This window comes from Hemibagrus wyckioides, linkage group LG06, assembly GCF_019097595.1.
Source record: "Hemibagrus wyckioides isolate EC202008001 linkage group LG06, SWU_Hwy_1.0, whole genome shotgun sequence".
NCBI classification, from domain to species: domain Eukaryota; kingdom Metazoa; phylum Chordata; class Actinopteri; order Siluriformes; family Bagridae; genus Hemibagrus; species Hemibagrus wyckioides.
In genome coordinates, this window is record NC_080715.1 from 37,419,889 (window position 1) to 37,432,964 (window position 13,076).

The following is a 13,076-nucleotide window of genomic DNA, read 5'->3' on the forward strand; positions in this document are numbered from 1 at the left end:
CTGGGCCAGCACCACAAAGCTCTTCACACACTGATAAATGGGTCTCGGCTCGCGGCATTGTGGATCCTCGGGCGAACCCCGGAGCATTCTGGGACTGTTGGACAGCAGGCTTGTCAGTGAGAGAAGCAACACAGATGGGGCTAGAATGCGAGGCAATGCAAGCAGTCAGTCAGACAAATCTGCGCTGGCATTAAGTGTGTGTGTGTCTTTTGGAGCAAGGCAGAGATTTATCCCACTGCTTTTTGCATGAATCCTGAGAGTCACTGCCTGTATAGATTGCAGTTAATGGTTCTTTGTTAGCGGTTAAGAAACCTTCAGTAAAGAGTGTAGAATAGGAGCAGAGAAGCCATCAATGTTTTACACAAATGCACTTGCGCGCGCACACACACACACACACACACCTCATACACACTGTTTTTCCCTATTCAGCACATTTTAAGTACGCCTTTGAGTACTGTTTAAAATTCCAGACATATCGGACTAAACTGTCTCTCCCTTCCCGTTGCAGGGAGTACCCCAGCTCCCTTGCGCCAAGGCCTTGTACAACTACGATGGCAAGGAACCTGGCGACCTCAAATTCAGCAAGGGTGACGTCATCATCCTGCGCCGGCAGGTGGACGAGAACTGGTACCACGGTGAAGTGGGTGGAGTGCACGGCTTCTTCCCAGCCAGCTTCGTACAGGTGATCAAGCCGCTCCCACAGCCGCCGCCGCAGTGCAAGGCACTGTACGACTTTGAGCTGAAGGACAAAGAGGCGGACAAGGACTGCCTTCCCTTCTCGAAGGTGAGGAACTTCTTGAAACATGAACCACTCACTTTTCTTTATTTCGAAGTGACATGTTTTTTCTTACAATGATGTCAGTATGTATGGGGGAACTTTGGTTTGTGGTCAATCAATGTGGGTTTTTTCAGTCAGAGGCCAAAACCAGACATGATGCTGATTTAAAAGAATATGTTTATTTACCCCACCCACTTTTATTTTATTTATAACATTTATTTATAACAATATAACATTTATTTATTTTTTTATATTCACTTGAAACAGTGTAGAAAAAGGGAAAGTTTAAACGAACAAGCAAACAAAAAAATGTTTAATTTTTTTTTTACCTTTTGATTTATTTATTTATTTATTTTTTTGGGACAGACTCAGTCATGACTTAAAGATTATGGTCAATTATAATTGGCTGCATATGCACAGTATGACCGCATATACACAAAGTCCGTCATGTTAAGGTCATAAAATTTAATTAACTTCACTTGAATACTTTAATAAATTCTTCCTCTTCAAGCTTAGATATGAAAATGCTAGTTTTCTTCCACCGACAATACAGAAAAATGGCCAATGTTACATAAAGAGAGCACAGGATGTCAGTGATGCCAGCCATTACAGTTCAGGCTTAATCAACATCTGCAGGATGTGTTGTGCTTTTGTGTTACGTTTTGTAAAGCTGCTTTTGTGACTGTGTACATCGTGAAAAGCTCTATGTAAATAAAACTGACTTGTAAATGGTGGCTAATACAATGAGTAAAGTACAAGAGTAAATTAACCTGAAGTGTTTTTTACCGCCACTGGTGGTATAACTGATGTGAGACGGATATCTTAAATATATTTATTTAGTTAGTTTATTTCAGTTTTTTTTTCCTAATAATGCAGAGTTATTGTAAACTAATTATCACTCTGTGGTCATTTCTCTGCGTGGCAGGATGACATTCTGACAGTAATTCGACGAGTGGACCAGAACTGGGCTGAGGGAATGCTGGGAGATAAGATCGGCATCTTCCCCATATCGTATGTAGAGGTAAGGCACATTTCTGATATATTGGCAGTTTCAGCTCAAGTGTGAGCTCGTGAGGTGTTTGGTTTTATTCAGTTTTGAAAACACGCGTTCGGATTAAAACGAATTGCGTTAACGATCCTCAGTTTGATCAAGTGGAACCGAAGAAAGTTGAGTAAATTCACCTAGGTTTTCTTCAGTGTAGAGTTTGGTTATTATTATTATTATGTTAAAATAAATAATAATTTCCTGATCAGAACAGCAGTAAATGTATGGGAAAGATCTTGTAAGATTCCCTAACGCTATGGCCTGACCTATTGGACAAGCCCTAAATTTTAACTGTTAAGAAAATTGTTGAACATGCACAAAGAAGTGTATCGCTGATAGAATGGAATGTTGTATGAAAAACAACTGGCATGATGGGGATCAGCATGCACTATCTGAATTGGGTTCCTGAGTGAAACAGCAGTAAAGAGGTTCTGATGATCCCACAGCCAGAGGGTGTAATTGGCTCTACTTTCTGGGTTTAAATTTTTTTCAGCAGTGGCCTATCTATGCCATGGAAGATGCACGTGTTCATATTCGCAAACTTCCTGTGTGTTTGAGGAAACGTGTACGAGTTGGTCTTGACTAAAATGAATAGAAAACGTGCTGCCTTTATTATAAAAAATCACCAAGAACATCGAGCATGTTTCTTAGAGATAATGCTACTATCATCACCATTCATTTGAGGTTTCAGCAGATACATCCATGGCTGTTTAGCTGACTCACTGAAAAGCATTCAAAAACACATCTCCATCATCAGCTTCAATAACTGGCAGCATGGCCACTTACGCCGTTCTTTTTTTAAACCGTCTGTGCTGTCAGTTGAAGCTCCTGAATGGGAGAGCGCTAAAACCGTCTTTGTGAATAGAGACGCGTGACAACCTTGTGTGGCAAAATTGCAGTCACTTCACTAATGACTGATGCAGAGTAGCCCCATGGGTTTGAATGGAACAGCTGGTGAGTCGTGGTAGTCGAGGCAAAGCCTCACAGCTCCCCATTCCTCATCTATGCAGACACTCCTTCATATTGTTACTCTGTTCTTCACACACTCACATCCTCCACTCTAAAAATAGCAGGCTCATACCTTTAAAACATCATTTCGATTTTAATGTTCTTGATATATACATGTTACTAAATGTCCTTCCACAGCTGTGTCGCTCACTAATGCACTCAGTCAGTCACTCTCATACACTCAGGCAGTCTGTTATGCAGTCGGTTACTCAGTCAGGCAGGCGGTTATGCAGTCAGGCAGCTGGGTCATGCAGTCGGTTATGCACTCAGACAGTCAGTTGCATAGTCAGGCAGTCACTGGCAGTCAGTTACGCATTACCACAAACACTCACTTTTTATGATCAACATTTTTATTCAATCTAGTTACAAAGACATATAATTCACAGTTTAAAGTTTAAAAGAACTATGCACAAACAGATGCCATGAGCCGTCCACTTGTAATAAATGAGAGGATGAAAAGAAAGAGGAGAGAAATAGATCAAATATGCATAGTAAAGAAGTCTATCTAGCACCAACTCCGAATAGTTTGCTCCTTTGCACCGTTGAGCCTGGCAGTGGTACTTTCCAGCAAGGCAATGTCTCTAAAGTATGATAGCCAAGTGAATGATGTGGGAGTGGATGCTTCTATCCATAACTTCAGTATAGTCTTTTTAGCAGCAGTACTTGCAGCTGATAAGGTCCTTTTTTGATGAGCATTCAACTGGAGAATGGAATCATCTAACAGCAGAAAAAGTGTGGGATCATGTGGTATATCCAAGAGCAGGGAAATCCGAAAGAACAGAACAAACAAATTTCCAGAAAATAACCACCACTGGACATTCCCAAAAGATATGCAAACAAGAACCTACTGTAGATTTATTACACAAGTGACAGTAAGGGTCAGATCTAGCTTTTATTTTGTGAAGTATACTGGGAGTGATATAGGCCCAATTGATACATTTATAAAGGCCTTTAGAGCTGACCTCAGTCTTAAATATAAAAAGAACGAATATCCGGGTAAAGTAAACTCTGCACTCAGGTCCTGAAACGATTTGAGCCCCTTATCACAGTAAATGTCATTCAGTGTACGGACACCAGCATCAGACCAGGTTTTGAAAACGTAGGGTTTGTTACCAGTACATAAACGATTATTATGCCATAACGGAGTAGTCTTAGTATGTAAAAACGGGCCACCCATAATTTTCTCTACCTTTTTCCATGCATCAAGTGAATATTCAATGATTGGTCCATAAGTTTTCTTTAAGGTTTTTGAAATGCCTGAAAAGGGGAGATCATGTAAGCGAACAGGATGAATAATATTTGCCTCCAGTACTCGCCATGGAACTGAAGAATCTGGATTAAACCAGGTTTTGATTGCCCTTATTTTGAAAAGCCAGATTGGGAAACGAGAGACCTCTATCTAATTTCTTACGCTGCATTGTCTTAAGTCGAATTCTAGGTTTTTTTTCTTTAACCATATATGTCTAGAAATAGCTGTATTAAGCTGCTTGAAAAACCCCTCAGGTGGTGGAAAAGGCAACATGGAGAATAAAAAATTAACCCTGGGACCACATTCATTTTAATTGTAGATATTCTACCATGAAGAGCTAAACATCATGGAGACCACCCGTCTTCCTTGATTTTATTAAGATGAGTTTTAGAATTACAGTTAGAAGTGAGATGTATTGAGGGAGATCTAGTAACGCCTAAGTATGTGAATTGTTTGACTATGGGTATCAGAGGAGGTAAACTATTAGATTCTTGTCTAGCTGCCTCATTTAGCGGCATTAGAGCAGATTTATTCCAATTAATTTTGTAACCTAAGAGACTGCCAAATATATTTTAAAGGTTTAAGCACTCCGGAATGGATGCAGAAATATTAGAAACAGAGCCGAATATCATCAACATAAAATGAGATTTTATGTGAAGTATTTACGCAGGTAATAGGATGTATAGTTAAAGTTTGCCCTAGTGCTTGTGCTAGGGGTTCCACTGATAATGTAAAGAGCAAGGGTGTTAACGGGCATCCTTGGCAGGTCCCCGGCCAAGGGCAAAAGAGGAAGATGCCAGAAGAACCCGTGCTGAACAGCAATTATAAAGTGTTTTTAACCATTTTCATAAATCATTGCCCAGACCCTACATGATCAATAACTGCCCAGAGAAAGCTCCACTCAATCCTGCCAAAGGCCTTCTCTGTGTTCAATGAAATGACTGGACCTGTGAATAATGTGTAGAAGTTGCCTGATGTTGTCGGAGGCAAATCAATCCTTGAGAAAACGGGACTGGTCATAATTTATAACTTTATCTATACACTTATTTAGTCTATGGTCTTAGCAAGTAGCTGTCAGATTCTAAGGGATCTTTGCCCTTCTTTAGTAACAGGGTTATAAGAGCTGTGTTTTGGTCCCTGTGAAAGGTTCCAAGTTAAGAATAAGTGACGAAACTATATCCCAGGTGGCGGAAATGAATTCGGGGGGAATTCCGAACAGTTACTCACTTAAGCAGTCAGTCAGTGAGACGTGCAGTCAGTTGCTCACTGCTGCAGGCAGTCACTTAGGCCGTCAGTTACACACTCACTCTCTTACCCCATCAGTCAGGCAGTCAGTTACTCAGGCAGTCCCTCAGTCACTTGCGCCCTCACTCAACCATTCATTCATTCTCACACACACTCACTCACTCACTCGATCACACACACTTTCAGCAGCGTAGTTACTCTCTTCTCCCCACAGTTACAACTTAATTTCTGCCTTTTGTTGAGCATTTCTCCATCATTAACCTGGGCCCTAAAATAAGCTTCAAAACCGTCCAAAATAACTGCTGTCACACAAGCATGTCTTCAGCAGCGTCACTCGCATGCAAATGGAGAAATAAAGGGAGAGGGAGAAAAGAGGGGGAGGAGGGACAAGGAGCACAAAAGCCATAGCTATTTTCACTCTGCCAGCTTGTTTCCAAAAACAAGCGAGGGCTTTTGTGTATGTAATATCAGACTCGGCTGACATCAGACGAGACACGAACAAGGCTGTATGAAAGAGAGTGACAGAAGGGTTGGGAGGGGGCGGGGTTCTGTTTCCAGCGCTCATGCTGTTGCTGTGGACCTGTTAAAGGCTGATGGATTGACTGGATAAAACGTACATAAATGCAATGCATAGCGTCATTATGCTTAGACGTTTTCCAGCCTTGTGAATGAATAATTAAAGACTAATTGTATATAGAATTATTAAATCCACTCCAGTCTATAAAGAAATTTACAATAGTTATAGTTGACTGCAAAAGTTTGCACACCCTAAGAAGTTATTTGAACCAGCAGGAGGTTTAATGGTACATTTCACAGATGTTCCTTTAGTATGACAAAGTGTCAAATAGAGAGAGTGGAGGGAAAAAAAACTCAAGTGATATCATTTGAAAAATATTCTCCTTTGCTTTTATCACTGCCTCCAAGTTCTTTTGTATCCTCATAACCGTTTTTGGATCGTCTCAGTTGCATTCTTCCTGACGTGTCTGTTCTAACTCTGCCGCAGTTCTGGAGAATTAAAAGATGATGTTCTTTCATTTGGTTCTGTTCAAAATTTGTGTTGTTTTCTTGTTGAAGTTTTTTTTTTTTTTTTTTTTTTGGTAAAATAAAGGTGGGATTTTCTTTTTTCCCCCATTCAGACACTTTTGGGAATGCAACCGGTATCTAATTCACTATCGTATATCAATAGGCCTTGGCTGATTTCACCCTTTAAGCACATAAAAGTATAATACAGGGTTACTCATCGATATTTGATGAGCAGAAAATGGCAGACATGCCTCAAACACCAACACTGATGTTTAACGTCTCTGCGTGTATCAACATGACTCAGTTAGCGTAATGAGGATGTATGTGCTCCAGGACATGCAGGTGAATGCAACTTTAGTGCATGGTTCCACTTCTGATTGGTTGCTTTTATGCAGTGGTGTCGATTTGTTGCTCCGGTGACGTGTGTGTGTGAGAGATAGTAACAAGGTTCTGTCACAAGCTAAAGCTTTAAGTCCCTTTTCCCATGCTGCCTACGATCCCATCTCCTGACTGACAGTAATATGCATCTGATTCCCTTTTTTCCACCCACTCCCCTGCTTTCTTTTTCTCTTCCTCTTCTGATCCTGTCGTGCTTTTATCTGCGCTCGTCGTCATCTCGACAATACGCTCCGCGCAAAAAAAGTATCGCTTGCATAAATCGCTTTCTAACTTTCCCGAATATTTTGTCGTTTCTCTGTCTCGCAGTTTAACTCGGCTGCTCGGCAGCTTATCGAGCTCGACAAGGTGCCAGACGACTCTGCTGAGGGCACTTCCTCCTCCTCTTCCTCTTCCTCTTCCTCCAACTCATCATCTGGCCCCCAAGCCAATGGCACCCAAAAAGTGACAGGGGAGAAAAAGAACAGTAAGAAGCGCCACTCATTCACCTCGCTGACCATGTCTCATAAGCCCTGCCTGGCACCGCCGCCGCAGCGACACTCCATGGAGATCAGCGGGCCCGTGCTCATCAGCTCCTCGAACCCGACAGCGGCCGCCCGCATCGGAGAGCTCAGCGGGGGTTTGTCCTCCAGTGCCCCCTCGCAGGTGAGTGAAAGAGAAAAGATGATCAACTTGCATGGTTCTGTGTATCATCAGCCTCAACATCTTCAACTTCAAAATGCTACTTATAGAGCAGCATAAAAATGAAATCTGCCCTCTTTCTCATACACAATCTCACAGACACCAATGACTGAATAGTGTCAGTTACTCAGGCAGTTGGTTAGTTAGTTACTCAGGCAGTCTGTTAGTCAGGCACTCTCTTATTCAGTTACTAATGCAGTCTGTTAGTTCCTCAGGCAATCAGTTATTTAGGCCATCTTCTAGTCCGTCAGTTAGTCAGGTACTCAGCCAGTCAGTTACTAAGGCAGTCAGTCACTCAGACAGTTAGTTAGTTACTCTGGCAGTTAGTCAGATACTCAGGTAGTCATTTACACAGACATTTAGTTACTCATGCAGTCAGTTTGTCACTTAAACAGTCAGTTACTCAGGCTGTAGGTCAGTTACGCAGGCAGTCAGTCAGTTACTCAGGCAGTCCTTCAGTCATTTGTGCTCTCATTCAACACAGTCATCCAGTCATTGATTAGTTACTGGTGATGGCAGAAAGTAGGCACTTTCTTCTCCCAACCTGCCTCTTTACATGATGCTCTTTATATGAACTCACAGACAGCAGCAGTTGGCTGGTGTCCCTGTGACTGACAGCGGAGCGAGACTATGCTGTCCCTCAAGCTCAGAGGTCACAGCCAATTTTGCTGGCTGTGGCATTGTTGGGATTTGAACTCATGATCTCTCTTCTGTTGCAACACCCAGGACCCACAATTTCTGCTTATTTATTTATTTATTGGTCAAACAGGGAAGGAGGTTATACGTTATCATGCCGATAAACTGTAGTATCAAATAAAGGTTCATGATGTTGCCACAGCTGCATTTTAAATGGCATTCAGGGGCAGCAGCAACTTTTTTTTTTTTTTGCAAGTCTCCTTATGAATATTAATGACTCTGTACTGCAGTGTATTTAAAATAGACATAAATAAGGAACTGCTTAGTAGAATGGACTGTATTTAAGCAAAACTGATGCCACGTCTTCTTCTTATTATATTCTTGTGTTATTTGGATGTTATGTGACTGTGTGATCACACCAGGTGGAGTAGTAGGTCAGTGCTGATTGCATAGTTTGTAATTTTTTGTGTGATTTGCAGCAAAATTGCTTTTACTTTTAGAGGTAAAACTTGGTGTGGTGAGATGTGTGTGTTGTGGTGATGTCACATGCATTTCTGTGATCAAAATCTGTGATCAAAAAGGGATAAAAGGGTATGTGGACCCTCGGAGGATCAGGAATAAAAGTGAAGAAATGAAATGCAAACAGCTCAGACATGTTTAACCATACCGACTTCCTCCTGTCTGCAAAGTGCCACTTTCCACGTCTCTGGAAATGAAAATCATGGATGGATGACAGCTTTCGACTTCGCTGCCTGAAAAAAATCGTTTTTGAGGTTACAGGAGTAATGACAGGATGACAGTCAGCTTTCTGCACTGATGTCTGAGAGACAGGCGTGGTGACATCTAGGAACCTTGCTGCAAGAAGCTTCTAGATTCATAAAACAGTTCAAATTTATCCATTAGTTAACAATTAGGGATAAATTGATGATTTTTGTATTTATATCCTGAATTGATAGAATTCTTTAAAGCTGCTTTGCTTTTTTAACAGTGTTTATTGTGAAAAGCGCTATGCAAATGAAATGGAATAGAATGGAATTTTCTAGAACAATGCATTTGTTCTACTGTGTTATGTTTCCGTTTAACGTCAGAGGCTCTACATAACACAAGCCGTGTGTGTGCGAGTGCGTATGTGTGTGTGCGAGTGCATGTTTGTGTGTCCGTGTGTATGTATGCGAGCGTGTATGTGCATGTTGGTGTGTGTGAAAGAGAGAAAAAGTAAGAGCAGGTGTCTGTGTGTGTTCTTTAACCAAGGATGATATCTTTCTTTAAGGAGACAAGTGATATGAGTTGATACGACTCTCCAGTGTCGGTCAGTGAGTCTTCAGGATGGATGATTTTTGTCCTTCACTAATAATTCAAAATCCTAATTCTTGGCACATTTCTGTATTATCAGGAATGAAACACAAGTTCTATCCACTTTGTATCTTAAGAGTCATATGTTACTCCTTTTTTTGGCTTTTCCTAAGCCGCCAGAAGGACAGCCAGGTCACCTCTCGTCTGCCGAGACGGATTTGGAGTCTCTCAGGTTTCTGTCTGATCTGAAAGCTGTTGGCGGCAGGAAAGGCCGAGCCGGAGCCGAGAGAACACCGATCCTTATTCAGCTCTTCATGCGGCGTCCGAGGCAGTGGAATGAGGAAGCGTCTGTGTGCTCTTTTACTTCATCTGTAGAGACGAGCAGCGTCGCCGCGGCGATGGGAGACATGGGAAATCTGATGCCGTGAGGACATTTTAGCAATCCTGTAATTATGGTGCAGACTCTAGGTTTCGTTTTCAAGGTTAGGGTTACGGTAGGTGTAAGCAGGAATCATGTGCTGGTTAAAAAAAATATAAATATCCTTCTTTCGGTCAGTAACACTAATGTGCTCAAATCTGATTGGTTGCAGTGGTTCCTGCTGTAATACCAGGTTACGGTTTCCATAGTAACCTGTAACCTGCAGACACTTGACCATAATTTACACCTAATAAATAAACTGTAGTGGTGTGTGCTTTTTTGTTTTATCTTATTTATAAGTATTGAGAGAAGCTGGTAGGAAAATCGTTTCACAACATTTAAAACAAATTATAAAGATTGAAAGTTCTTGTTTATTTATGCTTTCAGGTTATCTGTCTGTGATTCTCATTGCCGTGAACTCTGATGATCGATTAGCTGAATGTTTGTAGGATTTATTCGTAACCAGCAGGTGACCTGATCAGATTTCTTTTTTGTCTTCCATCCATCCATCCATCCATCCATCCAAGCTCTTTCTTTTCACTCTGCCGACAAACTGATTATATTTTTAACTGAGCCGAACAGAAACAAGGTCAACGGTCTGGAAGAGTTTTTCTTTAGCAGCTTCCTTCATGGTTGAAGTAGATTTTTAAAGGTTATGGGTGTACAAATTAGTAAGAGGAAGAAATAGTCTCTTCCTCCGCACCAATTGTGTTTACTTCAACTTGTTTATTAATTTAAAAAAAATTAATTATCACGTTGTTGTGGGTTAAGGAGGAGAAAATGCTTTTATTCTGGCCAGAAGTGCTTGATTTTTATTTATTTATTTATTTATTTATTTTTATTTATTTATTTTTTTGCCGTGGCATTCTTAAAAATCTGCGACACAAATTCCAGAGTTTTCTGCTGCAATTTTTAACAAACACACTCCTTCAGATATCGTGGCCAAATCCTGGAGGGAATGTTTCTTAGAAAATAAGAATTTGGCTCTGGTAACACTAACACATTACTATTTTACTAGAATTACAATTACATGTATTGTTACACCCTGTTTAAATTGGCAATTGAGTTTCTGTGCAACTTCTGCTTTATAGGCAGGTCGAGTTTTACAGTATGTTTATCTGCTTAGCGTAAATCGTACCTCTCTGTTTCGTATAAACTCTGCTCGTTTCTGAAAAGCCTGATGACACGCTAGCTCCGTTTCCTTTGTGTTTTTGTGTCTATAATTAGACTCCTTTTTTAGTAACGCCAGCGCTGTTTTGTTGTTTGTCCGTTCACGATGCCGCAGTAAACACGTTCAGCACGAATCGCTAGCCCGAGGCCCTCTGCTCTGATCTCTCTCTCTCTAGATCTGTCTGTTTATATCCTTGAATTTCTCTCTTTTGCCCCCCCACCCTTTCTATCTGTTTCACATCCTGCAATCCCTTGTTTTTTCCCTCCTCCACTTCTCCTCTTCTGACAGCCGACTCGTTCCCCAGGCTTCGCTGTAATTAATTCGCTTTAGTCTGCGTCGCTGCTTTCCGTCGACTGACAGACAGACGCCTGGTGCCAGTCGCGAATCTCCCCTGAAATCAGCAAACCGTCTGGGCAATGCTGCTCATCTTCTTCTTTTTCTTCCCGAATAAAGAAGTCATAAAGCAGTAGGAGCCTTCAGTCACGCAATCCTTCTCTCCGTCACACTCCCTCTCATTTTAAAAGGCTGTAATCAAGTCTTTTTTAAACATTCCTGTCTGGTTGTTTCAGTGCTAATAATTAACTACGAGATCCAAATCCCACAAAAGTGCATTCATGCTTGTAACACGAAACACGCATCGCACTTCTAATACTCTGAGACCGCGTTATGCTTTCCAGGTTTACGTTATGGAATTACATCATGCATCAAGTTCATCAGATGTGACCCATCTGTCCCTTGCCACATTCTTACTCTTTCACTCCTCTACTTTAAATCATGGACTTGAGCGGAAATCAAACCCTGTGTGGAAAGACACGAGGACATGGGAATCGGGAGGAGTGTTAAAGCAGAGAAGAGCCTGCGTCTGACGGAAGGAGAGAGCAGGGGTTATGAGAGAAAGAGGGAGTGAAAGAGGAGGATCTAATATTTCTAATAGGAATTTGTCTGTCTTTAAACTCCCCTAGGAATTGCTTTTTGGCAGAGGATGTGTGATTTGAAGCCAAGCTTTTAGACTCTTCACTGCATTAGGATGTGAAGTAGAAGCAGTTGCTTGCTTCACTGCAGATTATACTGCTTTAAAATCCTGATGGTTTAACCTTATTTTAGAACTAAACATCAAATAACTCGCTAGTTGTGCTGACCAGACCAGACTGGACACACCATTCATAACCTATTATAACTCTAATATCCTTACCAACTTACATTTTTATAAACTCTTAATAAGTAATTCCTTCATCAATTACTATTACTATTCATATTTCTCTATGTAAGGACCTGTGCACCATTATAAATATATAATATATATAATGCACCATGATGCATTATAACACACCTAACATGTATGACCATTGAGTGCTTTTTAAAGTCATTTAATAGGATCATTTAATAAGATCATTTAATACTCTTAGCAGTCATAACATTAAAACCACCTAGCAGATGTTATGAAGGTCCACCTTGTGCCACCAAAGCATCTCTGATGTGTCCAAAAGCTGCCTCTGATCCGATCGTCTAGCCGATTTGGCCGCTTGTAAATCCTTACGCTTGCCCATTATTCCTGCTTTCTAGATGTCCACTTCAAATAACTGCCTTATAGTGTACATCCCACCCCATGATAGATGCCACTGTAATGAGAATTAATCTTACCCATTCAACCGGTTTAAATGTAATGGGTTTTAGCTCTTATAACATATAATTCTAATTCATCAGCCGTTTATTCGTGTCTTTTTACCAATCTAGTAATCATTATGGATTACATTATATGTAGAAATACTGTACATACAGGACTATTTTAATGTCCCAGACTATAGTGAATCACACCGTGTAATTGAGGACTGTTTGTGAAAGCATCCCCCCCCCCTGCTGATTTTCTCCTCATTTCATCTTGGTCAGTTCCCACCCCTGCTTATGACTCCAGCTTCTGCCATATTACTATTTACACTTAAGCATTTGTACTCAATACAATATTGTATTGTGTATTTACATCCACTGTTTACAGATAGACACAGGATATGCAGTTTAATTGTGTAAACAGTGCCTTGATGATTGGCTGTCAATCACAGAAACTAGCCAATCGTGGCCATCTGTGAGGTCATGTATGAGGAAGAGGGCAGACAACCCTTTCCTCAGACTGTCCTG

The 13,076-nt window shown here is 41.0% G+C and overlaps 1 protein-coding gene across 2 annotated transcripts in view; it reads left to right on the forward strand.

Annotated features, from left to right (window-relative positions):
• The window catches only part of sh3rf1 (SH3 domain containing ring finger 1), a 44,414-nt gene that overhangs the window by 19,529 nt on the left and 11,809 nt on the right, over positions 1-13,076 (forward strand). For both annotated transcript variants that reach the window (XM_058392360.1, XM_058392361.1), the window contains exons 3-5: positions 509-784; positions 1,704-1,799; positions 7,054-7,389. In XM_058392360.1, the coding sequence (XP_058248343.1) occupies positions 509-784; positions 1,704-1,799; positions 7,054-7,389 (708 nt within the window). The remainder of the gene's footprint in view (positions 1-508; positions 785-1,703; positions 1,800-7,053; positions 7,390-13,076) is intronic.